At 48.5% G+C, this 21,857-nt stretch overlaps 9 protein-coding genes across 9 annotated transcripts; 6 read left to right on the plus strand and 3 right to left on the minus strand.

The window, feature by feature from the left end:
- Nucleotides 1-476: 476 nt before the first annotated feature.
- Nucleotides 477-1,618, plus strand: F5891DRAFT_1039748 (uncharacterized protein). Its single transcript, XM_041361964.1, has 7 exons — nucleotides 477-662; nucleotides 723-745; nucleotides 793-839; nucleotides 967-1,036; nucleotides 1,166-1,251; nucleotides 1,310-1,374; nucleotides 1,428-1,618. Exons 1-6 carry the CDS (start codon nucleotides 558-560, stop codon nucleotides 1,372-1,374), a joined length of 396 nt encoding a protein of 131 aa, XP_041224698.1. The 5' UTR covers nucleotides 477-557; the 3' UTR covers nucleotides 1,428-1,618.
- Nucleotides 1,619-2,910: 1,292 nt separating this feature from the next.
- Nucleotides 2,911-6,004, plus strand: F5891DRAFT_1039753 (uncharacterized protein; the record flags this gene model as incomplete). The annotated part of the gene is made up of 13 exons (XM_041361965.1): nucleotides 2,911-2,919; nucleotides 3,125-3,175; nucleotides 3,232-3,261; nucleotides 3,316-3,356; nucleotides 3,415-3,459; nucleotides 3,512-3,615; nucleotides 3,664-4,009; nucleotides 4,051-4,177; nucleotides 4,228-4,698; nucleotides 4,761-5,101; nucleotides 5,156-5,312; nucleotides 5,362-5,471; nucleotides 5,587-6,004. 13 exons carry the CDS (start codon nucleotides 2,911-2,913, stop codon nucleotides 5,954-5,956), a joined length of 2,202 nt encoding a protein of 733 aa, XP_041224699.1. The 3' UTR covers nucleotides 5,957-6,004.
- On the minus strand, nucleotides 6,005-7,024 carry F5891DRAFT_1039756 (uncharacterized protein). Its single transcript, XM_041361966.1, has 3 exons — nucleotides 6,844-7,024; nucleotides 6,412-6,787; nucleotides 6,005-6,362 (listed from the first exon to the last, which is right to left on the minus strand). Exons 1-3 carry the CDS (start codon nucleotides 6,994-6,996, stop codon nucleotides 6,097-6,099), a joined length of 795 nt encoding a protein of 264 aa, XP_041224700.1. The 5' UTR covers nucleotides 6,997-7,024; the 3' UTR covers nucleotides 6,005-6,096.
- Nucleotides 7,025-7,101: 77 nt separating this feature from the next.
- On the plus strand, nucleotides 7,102-8,070 carry F5891DRAFT_1039757 (uncharacterized protein). The gene is made up of 2 exons (XM_041361967.1): nucleotides 7,102-7,464; nucleotides 7,525-8,070. The coding sequence occupies exons 1-2, from the start codon at nucleotides 7,308-7,310 to the stop codon at nucleotides 7,614-7,616; spliced, it is 249 nt and encodes an 82-aa protein (XP_041224701.1). The 5' UTR covers nucleotides 7,102-7,307; the 3' UTR covers nucleotides 7,617-8,070.
- Nucleotides 8,071-8,279: 209 nt separating this feature from the next.
- Nucleotides 8,280-10,139, plus strand: F5891DRAFT_1129076 (FAD dependent oxidoreductase-domain-containing protein; the record flags this gene model as incomplete). The annotated part of the gene is made up of 7 exons (XM_041364356.1): nucleotides 8,280-8,519; nucleotides 8,716-9,033; nucleotides 9,091-9,453; nucleotides 9,504-9,719; nucleotides 9,768-9,816; nucleotides 9,874-9,967; nucleotides 10,031-10,139. 7 exons carry the CDS (start codon nucleotides 8,280-8,282, stop codon nucleotides 10,137-10,139), a joined length of 1,389 nt encoding a protein of 462 aa, XP_041224702.1.
- A 124-nt stretch (nucleotides 10,140-10,263) lies between these two features.
- On the plus strand, nucleotides 10,264-14,085 carry F5891DRAFT_417017 (uncharacterized protein). The gene is made up of 9 exons (XM_041371749.1): nucleotides 10,264-10,624; nucleotides 10,683-10,849; nucleotides 10,899-11,003; nucleotides 11,051-11,116; nucleotides 11,169-11,719; nucleotides 11,770-11,905; nucleotides 11,965-12,238; nucleotides 12,287-12,406; nucleotides 12,458-14,085. Exons 1-9 carry the CDS (start codon nucleotides 10,438-10,440, stop codon nucleotides 13,987-13,989), a joined length of 3,138 nt encoding a protein of 1,045 aa, XP_041224703.1. The 5' UTR covers nucleotides 10,264-10,437; the 3' UTR covers nucleotides 13,990-14,085.
- Nucleotides 14,086-14,180: 95 nt separating this feature from the next.
- F5891DRAFT_1129078 (endonuclease exonuclease phosphatase) lies at nucleotides 14,181-15,627 on the minus strand (the record flags this gene model as incomplete). Its single annotated transcript, XM_041364357.1, has 7 exons — nucleotides 14,181-14,335; nucleotides 14,387-14,818; nucleotides 14,875-14,957; nucleotides 15,007-15,027; nucleotides 15,086-15,393; nucleotides 15,453-15,559; nucleotides 15,594-15,627. The coding sequence occupies 7 exons, from the start codon at nucleotides 15,625-15,627 to the stop codon at nucleotides 14,181-14,183; spliced, it is 1,140 nt and encodes a 379-aa protein (XP_041224704.1).
- A 399-nt stretch (nucleotides 15,628-16,026) lies between these two features.
- Nucleotides 16,027-20,504, plus strand: F5891DRAFT_1039771 (Metalloenzyme, LuxS/M16 peptidase-like protein). The gene is made up of 21 exons (XM_041361968.1): nucleotides 16,027-16,383; nucleotides 16,432-16,470; nucleotides 16,521-16,557; nucleotides 16,609-16,718; nucleotides 16,774-16,880; nucleotides 16,939-17,033; nucleotides 17,085-17,176; nucleotides 17,230-17,546; nucleotides 17,594-17,679; nucleotides 17,736-17,922; nucleotides 17,978-18,150; nucleotides 18,198-18,570; nucleotides 18,620-18,930; nucleotides 18,979-19,202; nucleotides 19,251-19,351; nucleotides 19,402-19,473; nucleotides 19,531-19,671; nucleotides 19,723-19,809; nucleotides 19,860-19,925; nucleotides 19,974-20,060; nucleotides 20,107-20,504. The coding sequence occupies exons 1-21, from the start codon at nucleotides 16,059-16,061 to the stop codon at nucleotides 20,416-20,418; spliced, it is 3,342 nt and encodes a 1,113-aa protein (XP_041224705.1). The 5' UTR covers nucleotides 16,027-16,058; the 3' UTR covers nucleotides 20,419-20,504.
- F5891DRAFT_954131 (uncharacterized protein) lies at nucleotides 20,488-21,745 on the minus strand (the record flags this gene model as incomplete). The annotated part of the gene is made up of 3 exons (XM_041375237.1): nucleotides 20,488-20,688; nucleotides 20,745-21,327; nucleotides 21,384-21,745. 3 exons carry the CDS (start codon nucleotides 21,743-21,745, stop codon nucleotides 20,488-20,490), a joined length of 1,146 nt encoding a protein of 381 aa, XP_041224706.1.
- Nucleotides 21,746-21,857: the final 112 nt, after the last annotated feature.

Consider the following 21,857-nt stretch of genomic DNA (forward strand, 5'->3'; position numbering starts at 1 on the left):
TCTGGTTTGCTCATGCACCTGCGTGTCATATGAAATAACCCAAGTGCGCTGTCAACTCTCACTCTCCGCACAGCTACCGCTTTGGCTGCCACGGTACTACCTATCCTCCGCACGCATCAAGAGAGACATCGAGGTGACTGAGGATTGCTATTGATGCAGTAGTAAGATACTACCTGTAACCTAGGGGGACTTCAATGGGTTGCAAATACAAAAGGCATTTGGCAACCTGTCAGGGCGGATTGAATGGATGGCGTTAACCAGAAGGTCGTTCTCGTGTATGTCTGAAGAAACTTGTGAGAAGCTGGAGTCTAGGTTGCTGTGAAGGGTGTTTAACATGACTCTGAGAATCGCTGGAATCCAGAAACGAGTACAGACAACATGTACTACACAGATCGTGGAATGTTTGTGCGGAAAATTAACGGGTCAAGGGAAAAATGGCGGCCGCCCTCCGTGACGATGACATAAGCTTCAAGTTTGTCACTTTCAAATTCCCAAAGGTCTGTCTGAGTTGTGCATGCGAATCCTGACCGGGACCTTTCTTTTGCTGTTTCCATACGATGGGCTGGCAGAAAACCTTTTCGCTTTCACAAAGATCCAAGGGATGTCATCTTGTCACGGATGAGGTTTACGCCCATATCACACCAGGTATCAAGGACGTGAAGGTACGACTAGTACTATTCACTTGATTCGGTCATTCCAACACCGGATCACATCTTGCACAGGTTGGGATGCTCTTCCTCTTCATGTGAGTGTAGCGTAGCCTGTATTTCGGAAATTATCAAACACTGTCAGCCAACACACGTCAGCCGCGCTGACGATCAATGAAAATTATGATCGAGGTCGGTTCTCAGTGAAGTACGAAGTCTATGAGTTAGTGCTCACCATGTTCGATGCTCCAGACTGTTCGCAAAGGAGAGACATCATGAAGCAGTAGAAGACGACCATGTTGGCTGAACAATTCAACAGATATGGACATGGCTCTGGATAACATCGTTCCCGAGAGTCTTAACTGGATGCACACGGACGAAGGCCCAGAGTAATTATTTCACGTTCACCAGTGCTTATTGATAATTAGACTCATGTGCGTGTGGCCTACAGTGACTCGTACGTCGCTTTATTGAATTTTAAAGGTGCTCTTTCACCAATGTAAATCCTGTTCTTTTAGCGTATCTCACACGAAGACATCCTTGATCGGTGCTACTATCTCGATCCCAATTACCGATGGCCGTCTGAACCTCGGCACCTGGCAAGGTCAAGACTCTTGCATCTGCAGAGTTCACTTAATTATTCACATCCGTTCATGTTCTAGGGATCTACTTGACCGAATTCAGACACGCAGCACATTCTAGGCGGATCGTTGCCACAGTTTTGTAAGCGAATTATATATCCTCGGGGTATTTTTAGCATTAGCTGACTTAAAAGATCAGATCATAAGTTGTTGGCAACATATATATGGAGCAATTGCAGATATTCCACAGTGATTATAAAGACCTATCGCACTAGATCCTGGTTACATACGTGCTTTTTTATCCCTTGTGGGTGATTTGGACAAACTTCGATTGGCTCAAATCGAAAGACTGCCTAAACCGATTGGAATCTATTATGATCTACATAGTCACGCGAGCTGACACCACGACGGTTCCATTGTTCCATTGAACATGAGGTTGGTGCGCCTCGCCTCCTGCGGGAACTTGCGCAGTCATGATTTTGCTCACCATTCGATATTAACGTGAGTAAGATTTTTGAATACAGCAAAAGATCGTACATCCCGTTGTTCGCGCGATAAATTTCCCTTCGGCACACATCATGTAACGCCCGCGCGAAGACGGCCAATTACAATCATTTCAGTCATCATTTGTCACTGTACCGATGCCGGCTCGCTAGAAGTTCTTCGAAGTGGGAGAGATCCTGTACTTCTTACGGTGGCACTCAGCCAAAAACGCTCTAGGGTGACGGGGCTAGCCACAGGAGTGCCGTTATGTACGCTTCAAGCATTGCTTGCCAGGAAGAAATGAGTGCCCCAAAACGCGTAACCCCTGTCATACATATTGACCCGACGCAAGATATACGTATTGTTGCCGATTCTTCCAAGGCTACCCAATTAAAGACTGGGTGGTTCCCAGTTGTCATCGCTTCTTTGCTTGCCTTGTGGCACGCATGTTCTTTCATTCCCTCGTACTGTTTCTTTTCTGCGGTGGACTCGGACTGCCGCAATGCTATTGCCAGTGCATCATTGATACCATCATGATGTCTTCTCCAACGATCTAACCCATCAGCAAGCTCATCACGGTCCACTACGTTCCTCATCAAATGTCACCTTGACGATATGATCATTTTTCTTCAGTGCTCACGCTCTCCCACGTCGAGTTATCTTTTTTTATTTTATACCGAGCTTCAGTATGACACCAGCAATGAAGTACCTCCGTGAGCGCTCCGAGTTGAAAGGAAATAATTGAACTTAATAGTAGAGGGCAGAGTCAATAATTGAAACCCTCCGTCTGGAATGGACCGAGTTGTGGGAACAGCCGGGGAAAGCCCCGCGGGTGACTTTCAGTAGGCAAATTATTCCTTTTGGAAAGGCACCGCTTCTTCGACAGTCCTGGCACTATGCTGTGTGCGTGTACTCACCAGTGTCGACGGCCTGTACACAGGATCCGGAACACACTTATAACAGCTATCAGCACCTGCAGGCATGAACGTTACATTAACGCACTTAATGTTACTATGAGTTAAAATGTATGTTTGCCTGCCATCGTTCGAGTAGGTGACGTACAATCTACAAAGAACGTTTCAGCCTCTTGCTTACCGGTTACATTCTTGAACCTCCTTGTACCTGAGATTATTAAAGGTCCGCGAGGCCGCTCACCCAAATAGTTCATGTAGTAGGAATATTTCAATGATGGTATCTCCATGATGCAAGTGCGAACTCATCGTCGACTATTGCACATTTGAATACTCACTCACTCCGAGCAGTTTGCTTATATTTCCCAACCACCGAAAAAGCAGAACTACTCGCTCCCCACCCACTACACCTTGACACAACCACAAACTCGGGTATCACTACCATTCGAGCACTAGTAATACATTAAGCACCAATATCATCAACTAGTGACTAATGCCGAAGGCAACCCCAGGCGCTAGCGCAACAAATCGCCCTGCACTTCGTAGGAACCAGGTAAGCACACGCCAATCTTTCCGTACTTAAAGTGGAATCTCTGCTATCCTTCAAAGGCTTGTCGGCCATGTCGAAAGAGAAAACTCGTGAGTTTATGATCGGCCGCCCTCGCTTGCCAAAGGTTGAACTCGGACCTCTAGAAATGTGATGCCGCCCGTCCCCACTGTGGCACATGTGTGAAGTGCGTACAATAGCTCTCGGTGTTCGGTACCAAGATAGCCTGACATGGCGGACATAAGGCAATGGCAGTCCCTCATAAGTGTGCCTGCACCGCCCGACTACGCGTAAGTTCTCTACGAATACATGTGGCTCGTGATGTTCACATCTAGATCTCAGGCACCCTGCAGAACCGCAGTGCGTTTATGATCCAGTAGATGGTCTCGCTTTGGCACCAGATACAAATCCTCTCGAAAAAATTCGGCTTCTGGAAGAAGAAGTTTGTACGTTGCATAGCCTACTCAACTATATGTCGGCTGAATCGCTTCCAGCGAAATTGAAGACTCAACTTCAAGAGCAACGAAACAATGGTCCGTCAGGACCATCTCAGCAACTACTACGCCATCTCGGTCAGTTCCGCCCTGGATCAGCATCGTCTTCCTTGAATCATGAATTCGGAAGTCCTGCCACTAGTTCTGTTCAAACACCGTCACTTCCTTACCCAAAAGACCTTATAATTCCAGGTCATATGGACGATTCTGATCCCCGTAACAACAGCAATAGTCCAGAACTTTACGAGGTTCGGCACAAGAGTTCCACTGACACCATTCTTGAAATAATATACTCCGGCTGGAATCCCGATCTCCCTGAGCGCAGTGTTTTAGGAGCACTAGTGAGGTTTGATGCTCTGTCTATCGCGTTCACTAAGGTTTCCATAGTATAGATGTGTTTTTCAAGTGCGATCCTTGTGGTCCTCGTATCCTTCATCGCCCATCCTTTCTTGCAGCCGTACGTCTGGATCCTAGGGATCCTTCCTTTCCACACTCGGCCATACTCCATGCAATAGTGAATCTGTCACTAATTTTAATCTTGGATCTCACTGACAGTAGTGGTAGTGTGCGTCAGCTTCCAGGTGGTCCTCCCGCAATGTGGCAATTTTGCCCGACGGCACGAGACGTGATGAATTTGCGGAGTTCCACGCAAGTAAAACTCGACAGTATATTGACAAAACCATGGCCACTGGCCAAGATATCTTTCCCGTCGTTCAGGCGTGCATCCTGCTTGCTTGGTATTTCTATCAAGAAGGACGATGGGTTGAGATTTGGATTTTTGCAGGATTCCAGACTCGCGTTGCCATACCTCTGCGGTTAAATTATCCAGGAACATTCTCGACTCACAACAGTGGATTACCGGGTGGGTATCTTGCTCCCCCGAGGGACCTCATAGATCTGGAGTCACGTCGTCGCACCTGGTGGACAACAATCATCTTTGACCGTATAGTGTCGGTCGGTGGATGGATCCATGCAATTGATGAGAGGGACATGGGGACCGAGCTTCCTCTCCGAGGGGAGGACTTTGACTCAGAGGTAAGCATTAGTTATCGTTTGTTTGAGAGCTCATAACGGCTCCGTGTTGACCTCACCCTTAGCAATTAATGCCTAGCAATCCTCAAGGCATGTGTACGGAAGACGTCTTTACCACACATTTGCCGAAATACACCGATTCGTTTCTACTCCTGATCAAGGCGATCATGGTGTTTGGTCGTGTCACAGACTTCAATGTCCGAGGAAACTTGCGTGCTCCGACTGCGCCTAGCAAGTTCCAAGACCCTTTCGAATTACCTGGCTTTGCGGATCTCGATCGACTTGTCTACAATGACTTCCTAGCTAACCTCCCAACCATGTTCAAAATGATGAGCGCTAACGATCTGCCTGGTAATCATGGCTCAGTGGACACAGACTTATATATGGTCCATATTATACCGTACGCGTAAGTGCTTTTGCCCTGCCTTCCTCTCGTGAATCCTCACATATCAACTTTTAGGGCTACGATTACACTTCATAACCCTTATTTTGACCTAACCGACTTGAATCGCATATCCACAAGTCGATGTATCAATGCAGCAAGAGCCATTCTTTCAGCCTACTTCAAGTTATCCGAGACTTCTTTGGATATATCACGATTGCACCCATTTGTCGTAGTGAGTTTTTGAGTTGTTCCGATCAGAAGTCATTCATTGTCTATCGCAGATCTGTTGGTACCTTGCCGCAGTCGTTCAAGTTCAGGTCTGCAAACACTTCATAGAAGTAGGGGATGAGGCAAGAGAAGACCAGGTATGGGGAGAAATCAACGTCTTGCGGTACGCTCTCGTTTGAAACCTCGTAGAACCTCCATTGATTGGTATGACAGACGAGCAATGATCAACTACGGAGTGAGATCTCCCATAGGTAGTACGTATATTTCTTTTATCAAAGGCTTCTCATTCACGATGGTGCAGCTCGCCAAGAGAAGTTATTGCAAGGCCTTATGAGAGAAATAGTACGATTGACAAGCCAGAAGCAGCCATTGGAGGTGGGGCTACCCCTGTATCCATTCTCTCATACCACATTGTTTGCGACGCCAACATTACCTGAAAATGCTCAGATGGCACCTCTGCCAAATCCCTCCATGTTACACTCAATGGAGTATGATTCCCCGATATTCATACGTGATTCGGGCTCACTAGATTCATACGGTCGCCCCGCTGAAAATTCACCTCCTATCCTCCCCAGCTGGTCCCCCCACGAGCTACAGCAGCCACTCCCTTCCGAGAGCGGAATAGTGCGATGGAATCACCGCATATGAGTTTACATCTCTTCATCTCGAACCATTACTTATACTGTTGACTGCCTTGGACTGTGCGTATATCCACTTATAATGCATTGAATTATTGGTAGCTGGTTCTCATTACGTATCGAAAGAAATGTCTCGTCGGTACATTAGCATCATACAAATTCGCGGAAGTCCTGTGATTGTCCTTTCCTTCTTTCGGCCTCCAGCATAGCGTCAAACTTGGCTTGCTCTCCTGTTCGATCATCCATTCCAGACGACGGTGGGTCGTTACTCGGCGATGATGTTGGGTATGGGAATCTATTCCGTTCATGACGTTGTCGGATAGTGTCCCATGAAGATACATAACCAGCAGAACGTGCGTTCGCTGCACGTATCTCTTCCCAACGATTTTTTGGTTGAGTTGCTTGGGGTGAAGGGGCTGCGAAAATGTCAGAGTGACATATAGCAGAACCAACACGGTTACTCGCCATCAGAATGAGGTAAAGATGCCCCCCAATTCTCCTCACTGACCATCTCCGGGCCATGCTCTTGACTAGTCCCGGAAGTAGTAGTGTTGTCCAAACGTGCAGCATCCTCTCGTATTCGTGACAGCGTGAAGCCCAACTGCCCATCGCCGCCAAGTCTGCGGTCAACATTGCGTAACGCTTCTATAAAGCCTGCGGGGTTTTCCAGAGCTTCTGTAAACTGTCTGTGGGCCAAGACTTGTCTGACCCCGCCAAAAACCAATCCTATGGCGGTTGCAGCGCCCGAGCCCCATGCAAGCTTTGCGTGGGACCACCTGGGACGCGCCATGGAGTACCCATAACCGAGGGTAGCGCCTGCAGCCCCGACCCCATATATCGCCTGTTCGTAAGGATGCGCGGTCAAATATGAACATGATACCGGAACAACAGACGAACAGGCCAGTGTCTGTGCCCCCCAGGCAGGAATCTGGTTGCTAGTTCAAAATCATGCTTTGTGATGACGCCCTTCTCTAACTCTGGCTGTAAGAGTTCGACGGCGCGTGACCGCGAGGAGAAGGTGGTTTTGAGCCACTGCTGGGGATATGACATCGTTGATACTAATAGTATTGGTGTCAAGGTGGTAATTATTATTGGATTTTAAAATTAGTTAGTTATGTAAAATATTTGGAAACAAGAACCTTGAGTATTTACCAAGTCGTTTACCGTCGGTTTTCTCAAATGGTCGATATCAACGCTCTGTATAGTCACCAGTATGTTACCGTGGTCAGTGATGATCCTGCGTGTTTTTTCCCCGTTTCACATCCCTTCCTGCCCGCGTTTATTGTCTGAATCATATAGGCAGCTCTCCAACTCCCTTCAGTCTTTGTTCCAAAGAAGCGTACCCATCCTGAATCTGTCAAATGCCTTCTGTTGCTGCAGTGTTGCACTTCTGTCGCTTATGCACCAAGTTGGATGCTGCACTTAACGGGGCTTCGTCTGCTCGTTATATTTCTTTTATCAAACATCTGTCACCCTCTGTCACCATCTCGTCTGTGCGTCATCTCGAGCTACTGTATGGTATGGAGAGGTTGTCATGGCTGCTCTCGTCGACCGTATAATGACCGCCTTGCTGACCAGGCCCTATCTCGAACCACGCACCAGGCCATTCCCTGAACCATGAACTAGTCCGACCGGCTCTCGAGTGTATCAAACAGGATCGAGGTCCATGACTGAGCGGGGCTGCCAGAGGCCTCTTCATGAAGCCTGCCAGGAAGGTGACGAAGGTCAAAGGGAAGTGAAAGGCCGATGGACCTGCAGGACATCCATCGCCTGCGAAGAATAGGGCAGGCTAGAGTAACTTACTCTGAGTAATGCCGCCTGAGGCAGCAAGTTTGCTTCCATTTCTTGGTATTGGCGGTCAAATCATCGTGTCTATCTATCTATCTAGTGGTATACTTCGTCTTCATTCATTGCGTTTGCCAGTGCGAGTGCTGGAGTTGGTCTTGATTTTGATTCTTGAAGGTAGTTTTCCCCCATTGTCCTAGTTCTTGTGTGGATAATCAGCAGTTACACTGCGATAATCTGCGTACTCAACGAGGTCGTTGTTCGTACGGCGCTATACCCTGAGTATTGCTTGAACCCCACAGTTTTTGCTTGCCTCAGAACATATGTGATGAACGGCTGAATGATTGTCTCCCAAAAGCGGAGTCAGGGTTGCGGGTGCGTAATCGCCGGTACCCATTTGTGGTTGTAATACTAATTCAACACATTCGAAGTTCCACCAAGGCCGGGCCAGGCTAATGGTCATGTTATCTTATCTTTGATACTTGAGTTCACGGAAATGAGAGGCTGGATGCGGCCCTTGCTCGTTTTCTTAGTTGGTCCAGTTGATAATGCCGCCTGTTCACCCTCAGATACTCGGTAAGTTAGAACATTCTCAGAAGGTACTCGAGACAACGCCATCAGGACATCCAACTCCTGCTAAACTCCCATCTCGCAATCCAACCCGCTCCTTCTGGATTGATTCTTCCCCGGATGCCAATCCGCTCGCTGGCCAAGGCAGCCAAGATCCTCTGCCTAGCGAGGCAGACATCTGCATCATCGGGGCTGGTTTCACTGGCTGTCGGCGTCGCGTACCATCTTATCGAACTCTTGAATAATGCCTCGCTTTCTATCAAACACCCGCTCAGTATCGTGATACTCGAGGCGAGAGATTTCTGTCATGTCTGTCTCTGCTGATTATGAGTTTTTTGTACAGTACTGACGTATTCCAGGCTCAGGAGCGACCGGTGCGTGGAGCCCCGTGTGTTTCTTGAGATTCTCGTGCAGAAAAGAACGTTTACAGGAAGAAATGGTGGACATCTTACACCGGCCGCGTTCACCAGGTTTGCTCAACGTCAGGCATTATTTGATACGGTCGAGGCAATTAAGTCATATGAACTGGAGCAACATACCACTTCTCTACTCGTCAAGATCATAGAGGAGAATGGCTGGGCGAGCGACGTCGACCTCGTAGAAGGTGGACACATAAGTCTCTTATTCACGGAGAAGGAAGCAAAAAACGCGCACAATGACTTCGATATGGCACGTCAAGCACAGCTCAATCTAGATGGTGTGGAATGGCTCTCGAAGGAGGAACTCGAGAAGGTGTCTGTTCTCGCTAGTCATAACCTTCCTAGTCTGATTCAACCTTCTCATTACTAGGAATATGGCGTCCCTTACCCAGGATTCCGCAGGCCAGGGTATAATGTGTGGCCGCTAAAACTCGTCACAAAGTTGTACCAGCACGCTCAAGCACACGCTAGGCAATACGCCTCCCTCAGCTTGCATACTCGGACGCCGGTGACTGCAGTCACGCATGAAACGACTTCCACCTATACAGTCGTGACGAACTGGGGTAGCATATCGTGCTCCCGTATCGTCCATGCTACGAATGGATATGCCTCTCACCTCCTTCCTTTCCTCGCGAGTCCAGATGGAATTATACCCGCTCGAGGACAAGTAATGACCACCCGTGCTTCTGTCGGTACTGATCAAATCAAGATATCGAGCTGGAGTGGAAACAAAGTAAGCCACTCCATCCTAGCACGTCTTTTCGTGGCCAATCTCTCTTTTAGGGGTTTGCATACTGGTTCCCCCGACCCGTAACACGCGACACCGAAAAACCGTTGATCATCATCGGTGGTGGCCAGGAAGCTGCGGCACCCAGTCGTGAGCTATATGTGGATGATGACTCTGAAACGCACCCTCTCGTTGGGAAAGCGCTCCGCGAGTTCTTGCCATCTGTATTCGAAGGTAAATATGACCCTCATTCGGAGCCTGAGATGGAATGGGTAGGTGCTCTTTCTACGTGGGTGAGGACATCCCTGACGAAGGTTTAGACTGGCATCACGGGCTACACGAAGACGGGGGATCCATTTGTACGTCCAAGTAACTCTTGCAAGTACTGTTGCTGATGTACCCCTCGCCAGGTTGGTGCCGTAGCAGACTTACTCGCAGCCAATCCAGATAGAGACCTGTACAAGAAACAGTACATCGCCGCAGGATATACTGGTCATGGAATGCCGCGCGCATTCGGTTGGTAAGTCTTACATTGTGTGGCTGAACTGTCTCGGGCTCAATTCATACATGACATGGTTTCTAGTGCCGAAGTTATCGCGCAAATGATTCTAGCTGAGATTTCTGATAAAGAGTGGAAGGAACCCGATTGGCTTCCACAACGTTATCTGACATGGAATAGACGAGTCGAGTAAGGTCTTATGGAGCACGAAGCACGAAGCTGGAAAGACCAGATGCGGGTTTGATTGTACGGGTTCATCACGTGACTTCTCTGTAGTTAGCTTGTGTAAAATATTTGGAAAACAAATTGTATGTTCTGGTTGTTGATGGAAATGTTCTCATATCAAAAATTGATTGAAATAATAGTCGTGCACGTTATCCTCGCGACTGTCGGTCACCTCTTTTATTGAATTACAGATCCGCCAAGCTTAAGCTTGCCTACAGGACTGATGCTCTAATCCCAGCCACTTAGAATCTCTCGCTCTATCAACAATGTCCGGTTCCATTGGTGTCCAATACAGACCTTTAGGTCGTGATCTAAAGTTACCTCCTCTACCACCAGATTCAGATTCACATGTATCACCACCGCCACCTCCCAAGAATATCGGCCTTGTACTAGATACTCACCTTGATGACAACGGTCCTCAACTACCTCCAATACCAAGCCTGGCATCTCTAGGTAACGCATCTTTTTCGCCCTGATTTCGTTCTAGGTACATATTCACACCGGCCACCAGGATTTGACTCGCCCAAATCTCCCGCAATAGCAGTTGGACCAATTGTCTCATCAATGTCTCCTACATCCCCTACCTCCCAAATAGAAAAGACGAAGAAATCTAGTCCTTTGACCGATCTTATCGAGAGCGAGAAGATTTATGTGGAGTACTTGACTGGCATAATACGAGTGCGTTCCCGAATTCATCACAGACTTGTCAAATTCATTGTTTCTGTAGAGGGTAGCCGCAGCATGGTCACGGTCCAATTTGCCACCACCAGAGCTCGATGTCATGTTTCGCAGCATTGAGAGTGTCTATAAGACAAATCGCACACTCCTCGCGGTAGGTAATGCATTTTCACGTGTACGATGTGGCTAACACGTGCATAGAAACTGAAAGAAATCGGCGCCAATCCATCCTCACCCAAAGCTCTGGGTGACCTCTTGATGCGATGGGTGAGAGTTTAGCACTAGGCAGACTTTCCTGCATTCTGAATGTGCTCCAAAGATTGATGACCTTGACCGACCTTACACGACGTACTGTCAGAAATTCTCTACTGGTTTTGATCAATGGGAGCCTGTCAAGTCAAATATGAAGCTTCCAGGCGTTCTCGAGGCGTTCTCTACGGCTAGCCCTCCCTCAATAGCTGCAATCCAGTCCTCTCAGCTAGCCGACCCATCGTTATGGACCTTGGATGCCCTATTTCTGTTGCCTAAGGGTCGTCTTTTATATTACAGGAAATTATACAACAGACTGCTAAGGAGCACCGTACCGGGCAGGAGCGACCATCGATTATTGACAGGTGCTCTTGAAAAGTTAGACGATCTATTGGAGACTTTGGACGGAAGATGTCAGGTCAAGGTTGGCCACAGTCCTCCCGCTTCCTCCGTCGCACTGCCGCCTGCCACATCTAACGAGAAGGCTGGGCCTATCGCTTCTCCAGCGATGTCTCCAGTGACAGATTTTGATGCAACGCACGACCAGCTACTTTCAGGTCAATTTGGGAGAGGAAATGTCAGCGCAGCTACATCCGTTCGTGGAAGCGGTTCGTCAAGCGGGTGAGCACGGACAATGATGTTATGCCGTCCATCATGTTGACATCAATTAGAGAACGATTTTCCCGGGAGACGGGGATGACATCCATTAGTCGTAACTCCACAGCAGCCATGCCTACATCCATCGCTAACCTGGAGAAACGATTGGCGACGGATATGACACTCGACATATTTACCATGGAGCCCAAGGTTCGTACATTCCCATGATGTGTCGTGGTGATCGCTGATCGCTGATTGCTTTACTTTAGCTCGTTCGTCTGCAAATGTCTCCGCCAACGTTGCCTTATGCTAGAGAACTTAAATTGTCGGCCAATGTTGTCGTCCATTTTACTCCTCGTTCGACAGGCGTGAACGTTGTTCACCAGCACGGCTTTGTCTTTATTCTATCAGATCTATTCTTGATATGTGAGGAGATGTCCTTGGACGACAGGATTGCAGCGGGTGTCGACGGTCCTGATATGCAGCTTTGCTACCCTCCACTTTCTGGAAAAGTCCTGAAGGTGACCGAGGTACCTGATCAAGGTGCGTAACGTGATCATCACACCGAATAAAATCTTAAAATATTGGCAGATAACGTACTTCAGATTTCCATCATGCGGAAAGAGACGCTGATCCTTGAGGCCATTTCAATGCAATCCCGTGACGAGATCATCAAGGAATTCAAAGAGTGTATCGATTTTGCAAGGACCAGTATGTGCATGTACCTCTGATTGCAACATCCCCTGCTGACATCTTGAGAAGTGTCTGGAATTGCTTCAGAACCAGTTCCCCCTTTGCCTAAAGGCCCCCCTGTATTACCAGTTGCTGATCTTCCTCTTGCAAATGAGGGATTTCCTTCGCGTGAGCAGGCTAATGACACTCAACAGGGTGTTCCACGGGAGCAGGTTGCCAGTTCTAGTGTGTTGAATGGAAGACCTGAGCTTCCTGAGCTCTCCTCTGCACCTAACTTCTCGAGGCCTCGCATCACATCACAACAGAATTTTGCCCCTCGCAAAACAAGCTTAGGACAATTTGCTCCAAGGCAAGTCGTGGGGGGGAATGGGAACATCAATCTTAGCGAAGCTGTTGCTATACCCCAGACGCAAAATTTCCAAGGCGAACAGAGGACGCCGTCATTGCAGGATGCTCCTTCTGGTGTCCCTCACCCTATGCGCAAGCCATCTGCTGGTCAAGGAGCTTCTACACATTCGCCACCTTCCTCCTTCGGTCTGGGTCAGGTCATGCCACCAGCTCGGAGTGCAAGCACGACCAGCTCTTCGCATCCCTTCCCTGATCAGGACCCCGGCATGGGAGGGGCACCTCATAGAGTGCACTCTCCTCCTACTGCTCAAGGATACCCACAACAACAACCCTTAAATCATCAATCGTCAGTCAATTCATCACGTCACACCTCGACGCAGTCTCTTCACCATCAACCGCCTCTCAATCATCAACCGTCTCTCAATCACCAGTACCCGTCAATTCATCAACATCTTCGCCCTCCACAAAGCGCACCCCCCCAAGCTCAATCTATGAACTTTTCTCAACAACCCCATCACGCTCAGCCATTTCCTTCTCGGTCTACGGGTCCTGGAGGTCCTCCTCATGGACTTCCTCCCCCTCGACCACCGTCTGAGCCGCAGCCGTCCTCCGGGAGACTCCATAAGTCAGCATCATCGCGGTCCCTCCGCTCTCAGTATGACTATACCCCAGGTCCAGGTCAAGCACCACCACTTCCTTCCTTACCTGGAGGGCTGCCGATACCATCACGACCTTATGGCCAACGTACAGATTCTATTAGTTCTGTGGGCAGCGGCAATAATGCTTCGATAAGACCCATCCTACCATCGCAGCAGATCAGTTCTAGAGCAAACTCGTTCACCGAATCAATATTCCACGATAATAGTCCTCCAACTTCACCGATTGAAGAGCGAAAGCCTCTGGGTCCAGCCAAGCCCACGATAACGGAAATGAAGTGCAGGGTCTTCCACCAGCAACAGCACGCGCAATGGAAGTCATTGGGCTCTGCGCGACTGACTCTCTATCATCAGCAGCCAACTAATGTCAAGCAACTCGTTGTCGAAGCGGGCTCAAAAGACAAGAAGAACATCCTCATCTCGACGATAGTGCTTACGGATGGCGTGGAACGAGTGGGAAAGACTGGTGTTGCCATTGAACTCAGCGATGCCAAAGGTGCACGGACAGGCATCATCTATATGATCCAACTTCGGAATGAGCAGGCTGCTCAAGAACTTTTTGATAAATTACTTGCAGGGTCGGACAGGTCGAAATAATTAGAGATATCATAAGTCGTTCCACTGGACCAGGGTCCGTGTGCCTATTCCCGTGTTCTCTTCATCCCTCCGTTTATCATACCAGGTTTTCTTTTACTTCTTCATCCCATTTACCAATGCTGGTTGGGATCCATTCCATTTGAAATACCCTAGACAGGTTATGCCATATACCTCCTCGACGTTGTAATCTATCATGATAAAAGGAGTTCTGCACAAAGAGAGACGTGATCACTTCCGCAAACGCCAATCTGAGGAAGACCTGCTTCCATGTCAGTGGTACGATGTGGGTTGAGGTAGCCTGCAACATTGATGCTGTGTTTGGGTGTGTCTACGAAGAAAATGTAGTCTAACAACATCAGATTCAGCAAGCGAAGGGGGACGGAAGAGACGAAGAAACCTAGCGTCGTCTTCCAGTAGTTTGTGTAACTAGTCCACATTGGTTCATGAGCTCCGAGTCTGGTCGGGGGCAAAGAGACTCGATCGCCAAATGTGTACAAATCACCTGGGGTGCCGTTGTCTCTCTGTGTCCTTTGACCTTCATCATATGCGCTCCGAAGCTTGGCACCATTGATGAAGAGTGATGTCAATTCAAGGTCGGACAGCAGTCCGTCTGATGAAGTGGCTACTCTGGAGTTATTGATGACCCTATCTGGATCAGCCTCTGAGCCATCTCCCTCTTCATCGTCTGCCTTCTTGGCAGTTGATACTATAGTGGGATCGATGGTTATATGAATTACACGAGACATATGCAAACACTGAGACTGGGCCTCAGTAAGCGAATCGCCGACGAGCAAGGAGTATGCCGGGTCATCGGGAGTGAAGTTGAAGTCTAGAATCACGAGGAAGTCAACACACAGTAATTCACTTCGAATTTAGCATGTTTACCGCCGGCGATGATGCAGGGCCAATGGTCAAGTTTCATAGACTGTCGGAAATGAAGGACTTCTCGAATGAGAATGCCGGCCTGCCTGTGAGCCAGCTCAGCGATATGTTCGACTGGCGAATGAACCGAAACACCTTGCCCTTTCGTACGTGAATCTGAAACAATAAACCAATATTAATGTGGGTTCAGTTGAAACATATAAATTGCACCAACGCAGGATGCCAAAACAGATGGGTGGTTGCGATGATGACACCTTGGTGATCGGCCCCGACTTCAGCTAATGCGACCATGAAACCGATATTTTTCGTAATGCGACTCGATCCGATACGTGTAGCGGGATGGGAAGAATCCTCATGCACTTCTTGCTTGTCGTACTCAATTATAAGTTCGTCCACTCGGCTGTATTTGTTCTGCTTGTAAGCAATAAGGCAGCCATGCTGCTTTCCAGGGCCTGCAGCATAAGCAAAGGAATACCCTGCTTGTTCTAGAGTAGAAGAAAGCTTTTCTAGGCGATCCACTTCCTGTGGGTGGCAGCACTCGGCATGGAAACTTGAACGTCTGAGATGGTTTGACGACTAACCTGCAAGCACATTATATCCGCAGAATGGGACAGAATCTCTGCATGTATCATAGGCTCCCTGTGAGAGGTTTTAAGGGCTTTTGAGCTTGTTGGAAATAGGTTCGAGCCTATCCTCGACCATCACTGAGCCTGAACACACACTGGGCGTGAACCAAACCACGCACGAATCAGACATTGAGCAAGAAGCTAAAGTATCGATGCATCATGGTTCCGAAATACAAGATGAAGATCCACAAACATTCCAGGACATGACCTTCATAGTGGACCGAGGTGCACTCTGAGTGCTTGGCAAAGATTTCCATAGCCTTGGAAGAAACATTGGAGGGAGATGAGCTTGATTCTGGGCATTCTGTTGCTGCAATTTCTTTGCTTCGCGCTGTCTACGTCGTTCCTGCCGCAAGAGCCAATTGCTCAGGCGTTGGCTTGTAATCAAACATACGCTTCGTCTCCATGAGTGGCCTTGAAGAACAGGCGCGAGAGAACGCAGGAGACAGCGTCATTTGTAGTCACATGCCAGTGTGTGAGCCTGAGCAGTATAAAATTGGACCCAAGTAAGTGCTGACGTAAAGAGCACTGTTCCGCTCAGAAAAATCTCGCATTGAGTGAATGCAGCGGCGACTGTTAACGGCGTCCCGGCTTTGTACAAGGGCTCTCTCTCGGAGACGCATCGGACTATCAAACCTATCGGTCCAACTGCAAACCGGCGCCAATCGCAAGCTCCCCTTCCTTTCCCCTTGCCGCTTCTTCCAATCATCCATCTCATCGATGCCACCTCAGTCTCTAAATGGTTCAGCTGCCCCGCACGATAACTTTGATGCTTATGGCAATTTCGACCTGATCAAACGTGTCAAGCTAGACTACACTGACGTCGTCGTATCAAGATGGCAGAGCCGTGTTACTGGTCTCACTATTGTGCATCTCGATTATGAAGGTATGCATCGTGTCATCTTGTTCGACCTAATCTTAATATTCTGGCTAGCGCCTATCGTCAACGGCTACTTCGTTGTGGGTACCGAAAGTCGGTGTCATTCCATCTTGTCACTGACGTCGGGGCTAACTTCGTGACAGTCTTCGATGACAGCGGCTGCCCGCACACTTTAGAGCAGTAAGTGGAGCGTCTAATGGATTTTCAAATGTAGCTTAATATTTTTGGAAGTCTCGTCTTCATGGGTTCGGAAAAATACCCATACAAAGGCATCATAGATCATTTTGCGAATCGCGGGTTTTCTCATGGAACCAATGCATGGACAGACACCGATCATACTGGTAAGTCTTTTCTGCAGTGCCGTATTCCTTCCTTCCATCGATCTTTTTCTCCCAGCGTATACCGCTTCAACTGCTGGAGAGCAGGGCTTCCTTCAACTTTTACCGATATATGTGGATCACATCCTCTATCCCACGATGACCAAGGCAGCCTTCTTGACTGAGGTCGGCAGTTTATCAAAGCTGTTGTTCGCGGACATACTGACACGCGCGCCGCGATTAGGTTCACCACATTAATGCAAAGGGCGAGAATAGTGGTGTTGTGTACAGTGAAATGCAGGGCCGCGAAAATACGTCGGGCGATCTTATGGGCCTACGGTTCGTTATTATGCTATACCATTGTTTTTACTGCTCATGTTCACCTTTCAGCTCACAACGTCTCTTGTACCCCCTTGGGAGTGCCTATCGTAGCGAAACCGGTGGACTCATGTCAGCACTTAGGGCACTCTCTGTCGAGCAAAGTGAATCAATCCCTCTTGGCGTCCATCCTTCACTAACGTCCTTCTGATCTTAGTCAGGGATTATCACGCCACTTACTATGTTCCGCATAATCTATCCTTGATCGTTACCGGAAAGCTTTCCACCGGAACAAAGTCTTTGTTGGCTGTAGTGCAGGACAAGGTTGAACCTAGTATTATTTCACATGGTCAAAACCATGGTCCCCGCCCGAGCGGTTGGAAACGACCCTTCTTAGAGACCGCTAGTGCCAACCGGTCTCCCATCAAGAAAATCACGAAGGAAACCGTCGAGTTTCCTGAGAAGGACGAGAGCCAGGGCGAACTTTTGATCATCTATACTGGTCCCTCGCCCAACGACTTCGTGGAGCGAAAAGTCTGTGGTCTTACAAACCTTCTGATTTGGAGCTTACAATCTCGCAGGCTTTAGACATTCTTGCTACATACCTTACATCATCGCCTGTTGCCCCTTTGAACAAGGAGTACATCGAAATCGAGTCACCGCTCTGGTGAGTATCTGGTTCATAATTCGGTGCGGTATTAGACTGACGACATTCCTTGTAAGTTCGTACATCTACTTTAGCGAAGACACTCGCGCGACAATGGTTGATCTACCGATCTATATTGGTTCAGTCCCTGTCGAAGCGTTGGATAATTTCGACGAGAAGCTTGTCGCAAGTTTCAAACAGATTGCCTTGGATGGTATAGATATGACGAGAATGTCCATGGTCATCAACCGGGATGAACGCCAGGTAGGTTGCCACCACCAGGTCGTGACCAAACATTGAAGTTATTGACGCCACCTAGCTTCGCAGCAAATTGGAGTCAGCTAAAGGCGACACCTTTTCAGGTGCCATCATAAGTGACTTCTTGTACGGTGCTGCGGATGGTTCGGACATGCACCCTGCCCTAGATGAAATCAATCATTATAGGACTTTACGGACATGGACTAGCTCACAATGGGTGGATCTCGTGCGCAAGTAAGTCATGATAGATGATGACCTCGACATAGCTCAACCACCATTAGATACATTATTGATCGCCCTTACGTTGTCGTCATTGGCAAACCTTCTGCAGCTCTGGCAGAGAAGCTCGAGAAGGATGAAAAGGCTCGCCTTGCTACTCAGCGGGAGACGCTGGGTCCAGATGGTCTTATCAATGCAGAGCGGGTGTTGGAAGCTGCAAAAGCTGAACATGAGAAGCCAATACCGACTGACGTTTTGACGTCGTTCCCTGTTCCGGATGTGAAGAGCATTTCCTGGATACCTGTTCAGTGCGTTCAAGAGCCTGGAAAAGGGCGGTCAAGTGCTGTGCAGAATTCTGGACAGTCTCAGCTTTCCAAGCACATCCAGTCTGATGGGTCGCCACTTTCTATGTTCGTACAATACGACCATGTCAAGGTAAAGGCTTCATAATCTCCTTTTGATCCTGACGCTCAAGACTGTCCAGTCCGACTTCGTTGCTGTCCATGCTTTCTTCTCGTTGGCTAAGTTGCCTAATAGGCTACGGCCCTACCTCTCGACTTATCTCTCCGTATTTTTCTCGCTCCCTGTGCAACGCGCTTCAGGAGAGGTACTCAGCCATGAAGAGGTTGTCAACCAGCTCGACGATGGCACAGTCTCGTATGAGGCTGTTCTCGGTATATCTGACCAATTTTCCGAATTAATGCGCGTCAGCTTCAAGGTCGAGACATCCCAGTACGAATCAGCCATCGCATGGTTACGTGATCTCGTATACAATTCGATATTTGACAAGGAAAGGTAGAATCTCGTGGTATCCGTCTAGTTTTTATGTCTCATGCGGTGTAGACTGCAAATTTCTGCTGCCAAGCTGGCGCAGTCGCTTCCGGAACTCAAGCGTGATGGAAACAATGTTCTGTCCTCTGTATGGGCCGAGATGCTTTACGATAAGAGCTCGACATCGCTCGCTGGCGCCATCCTTCCCCAATCAGAATTTGTGCCGAAACTTATCCAGAACCTTCAAGAGGATCCTGATACAGTGGTCGCGGACTTTGAGGAACTGAGGAAATACCGTACGTATCATGAAAGCATGACATGGAATTCATTCACAACATGACCAGTGACGGATCCCACTGGAGTACGGATATCAGTCACGGGTAACGTTTTGGACATACCCAAGCCAAAGAGCGTTTGGTCTAAACACTTTGGGGACCTTCTACCGGTACGTGTTTCTTTATCTAGCATCGGCGGCATCATTTCATGATCACGCAGGAATCCAAACTTGCTCCGTTGAAGCTTACGAGTCACACGCTTAGTGAATTGGGTAAGAATCCTGCAACCAAGGTGCAAAGAGCTTTTGTTTTACGGCTCTGCAGCATTCTTACCGGTTCCTGTTCTTAGGCTACCGTGGTGAGCTTGCCAACGATCGAAAGCTCGTTCGTCAACCACACTACGAAAGCAATACGAGGCTTCGATCATCCTGAATTCCCCGCTCTCCGGGTAGCTCTCGAGGTTCTCAATGCCACAGAAAGCTTCCTCTGGGTAGGTGAACACATCGTGAGCGGAACCGAATTTTACTTATTACATGTGTAGCGTTCTATCCGAGGCTCAGGTCTTGCGTATGGCGCCTACATTACTGTAGATAGAGAAGCTGGCTTACTCACATTCTCCCTCTACCGGGTATGCGGCTCTTGGGCGAACGATGAACTTTTTTGCTGATGATCTTTCAGAGTTCCAACAGCCTGGAAGCGTTCAAACAAGCAAAAGAGGTCGTTAGCGGACTAGTTGATGGGACCGTGTGTTTTATGTTTTCCTGATCATAATATTTACTGATCCAAATCAAGGTGGCACTGGAGGAAACCGCTCTTGATGCAGCCAAAAGCAGCATTGTCTATGGCGTCACCAAGAATGTCGCGACGGCTGGCCGAGCTGTACGTGTGTTTATTCGAGCTTAAATCATGCTAACAGTGGTCATAGGCTATCAACTCCTTTACTAACCAAGCTCTTAGAGGAGTTCCCCAAGACCACAGCCTGCAGATGCTAGAGAAGTACCAGGAAGTGACGAAGGCTGATGTACTTGCTGCCCTGGAGAAGCATATTTTGCCTGTGTTCGACTCGAAGCGATCTATGGTAACAGTGGTCACCGCACCTTCCAAGGCGGACGAGATTGCGGCCGGATTGACTGGTTATGGCTTCGAAGTTGAGAAACGGACGTTGGAGGTCGAAGCCGACGAGGATGGGAGTGGAAGTGAGAGCGATGGTGATAGTGAGAGCGACTCAGGACGATGAACGATAATTATACGATGAATCTACACAACATCCCTACTTACTCCCGTACTCTGGCCAATGATATCATTACTATTCTAGGACAGTCATCTGGGACTTCGGATCTGAGAGAGCGTTTTGAAGTTGGGGTCCAGTGCTGCCCAGTACTTCAATCATTTTCTGCTGCGCCTCGCCTGGCTTCATCTCTACTCCTCGCAGAAAGTCGTTGTCAACCAAAAATCGAACCGCTTGAGACAGGTTTGATACGGTGATGCGAATTTCAGGAAGAAGCAACTAATGAAATATATCAACTCGCAGTCCAACAGATAATGGACACAAGCACTACGTACACTCCTAAGCAAGGTAGGTCGTGACGCAAATGGATTTCGCGGCGGGGGCTTGGGTTGAGGTTGAGGTGGCCTTTTTATGGGTTTGGGTGGCGCTTGTGATTGCAGTTCTTGCTTGAGCTGTGGTGTTGAGACCAAGACTGCCTCTGCAGCTGGAGGACGCTTAGAAGACACAACTTCGGGAGCACCATCATCCGAACTAGAGTCTAGATCAGATCTATCCTGTTGTTCCGTAGGAATTGATGAGGAAAGAGGTGCTGCTTGGGGTTTCATCGGTGATGATGTATCTGGAGTCCTCGAGACAATGAAACTAGTGTGACTGCCACGACCCATTCCTCTACCCCTCCCTCGACCCCTTGGTTGCTGACCCCGAAATGACGAATCATCTCTTCTCCGCTTCCTTCTCGCTTGTAAGCCAATGTCTTCAGGTGTCAACTGGCCTCTCGCGATGGCTTCCTGAAACTTCCTCTTCTTGTCTTCCACCTTCTGTGTAGTAGGAAACCGGTTCTTGCGCTCTGCTATCCAACCATCGATCGCCTCTTGGGAGTCGAGGATTAAAGATGTTCCCTGAATCGCAATAGGTTTGCTAAGCTATGAATTAATTCAAAGTCACCAGGTAGACGGAATTCAAGTGAAACCTACCCTTTTAGACTTGGGTCGGTATCCCATTCGTCTTTTTTCTGCCATCCAGGGGGAAAGATAAAGTGGCGGTCCATCATATGTATCTCAACTGATTTCTTAGAACCAGTAAACACACAACCTTGACGAGTACAACGACAGTTTCCATGCTGGTACCAACTAGCATGCGCTTGGCCACTGGTGGAGTCTGGCCTTCTATCGTTAGTCCGCGCAGGGACATTATTGCTAGCTTCACGGGATACATTTCGCGGAGCACTTCCACCGATGGTGTGTTGAAGCATGTAAGTCGACGATAGGGTATATCCTTGCGCATTTATCGGAGGCTGCATAGCCTGCATATATGCCTGATAATAATGAGGAGACATTCCATGCTGAGCATACGGGTTAGCCAATGCCGCTGTTATGGCGTTTCCGGCCATCGCAACCTGGGAGGATGCATATGCGTACGCAGAATGCTCAGCATCCTCGTGCTGGTGT

This window comes from Suillus fuscotomentosus (assembly GCF_016647785.1).
Source record: "Suillus fuscotomentosus strain FC203 chromosome Unknown F5891scaffold_34, whole genome shotgun sequence".
Classification (NCBI taxonomy): Eukaryota; Fungi; Basidiomycota; class Agaricomycetes; order Boletales; family Suillaceae; genus Suillus; species Suillus fuscotomentosus.

What these genes read in the sequence shown, in the direction of transcription:
- F5891DRAFT_1039748 (XM_041361964.1), top strand. Translation starts at nt 558, where the DNA reads ATGGGCTGGCAGAAAACCTTTTCGCTTTCACAAAGATCCAAGGGATGT. An exon ending in CAATGAAAATTATGATCGAG is followed by an intron (nt 840 to 966) that starts GTCGGTTCTCAG and finishes ACAATTCAACAG; the next exon opens with ATATGGACATGGCTCTGGAT. An exon ending in GAACCTCGGCACCTGGCAAG is followed by an intron (nt 1,252 to 1,309) that starts GTCAAGACTCTT and finishes TTCATGTTCTAG; the next exon opens with GGATCTACTTGACCGAATTC.
- F5891DRAFT_1039756 (XM_041361966.1), bottom strand. Translation starts at nt 6,996, where the DNA reads ATGTCATATCCCCAGCAGTGGCTCAAAACCACCTTCTCCTCGCGGTCA. An exon ending in GGGGGCACAGACACTGGCCT is followed by an intron (nt 6,788 to 6,843) that starts GTTCGTCTGTTG and finishes CCTTACGAACAG; the next exon opens with GCGATATATGGGGTCGGGGC. An exon ending in ATCTTTACCTCATTCTGATG is followed by an intron (nt 6,363 to 6,411) that starts GCGAGTAACCGT and finishes ACATTTTCGCAG; the next exon opens with CCCCTTCACCCCAAGCAACT.
- F5891DRAFT_1039757 (XM_041361967.1), top strand. Translation starts at nt 7,308, where the DNA reads ATGCCTTCTGTTGCTGCAGTGTTGCACTTCTGTCGCTTATGCACCAAG. An exon ending in TCATCTCGAGCTACTGTATG is followed by an intron (nt 7,465 to 7,524) that starts GTATGGAGAGGT and finishes CTTGCTGACCAG; the next exon opens with GCCCTATCTCGAACCACGCA.
- F5891DRAFT_417017 (XM_041371749.1), top strand. Translation starts at nt 10,438, where the DNA reads ATGTCCGGTTCCATTGGTGTCCAATACAGACCTTTAGGTCGTGATCTA. An exon ending in TATTTACCATGGAGCCCAAG is followed by an intron (nt 11,906 to 11,964) that starts GTTCGTACATTC and finishes GCTTTACTTTAG; the next exon opens with CTCGTTCGTCTGCAAATGTC. An exon ending in TATCGATTTTGCAAGGACCA is followed by an intron (nt 12,407 to 12,457) that starts GTATGTGCATGT and finishes CATCTTGAGAAG; the next exon opens with TGTCTGGAATTGCTTCAGAA.
- F5891DRAFT_1039771 (XM_041361968.1), top strand. Translation starts at nt 16,059, where the DNA reads ATGCAGCGGCGACTGTTAACGGCGTCCCGGCTTTGTACAAGGGCTCTC. An exon ending in TCAACCGGGATGAACGCCAG is followed by an intron (nt 17,923 to 17,977) that starts GTAGGTTGCCAC and finishes GACGCCACCTAG; the next exon opens with CTTCGCAGCAAATTGGAGTC. An exon ending in TCACATTCTCCCTCTACCGG is followed by an intron (nt 19,810 to 19,859) that starts GTATGCGGCTCT and finishes ATGATCTTTCAG; the next exon opens with AGTTCCAACAGCCTGGAAGC.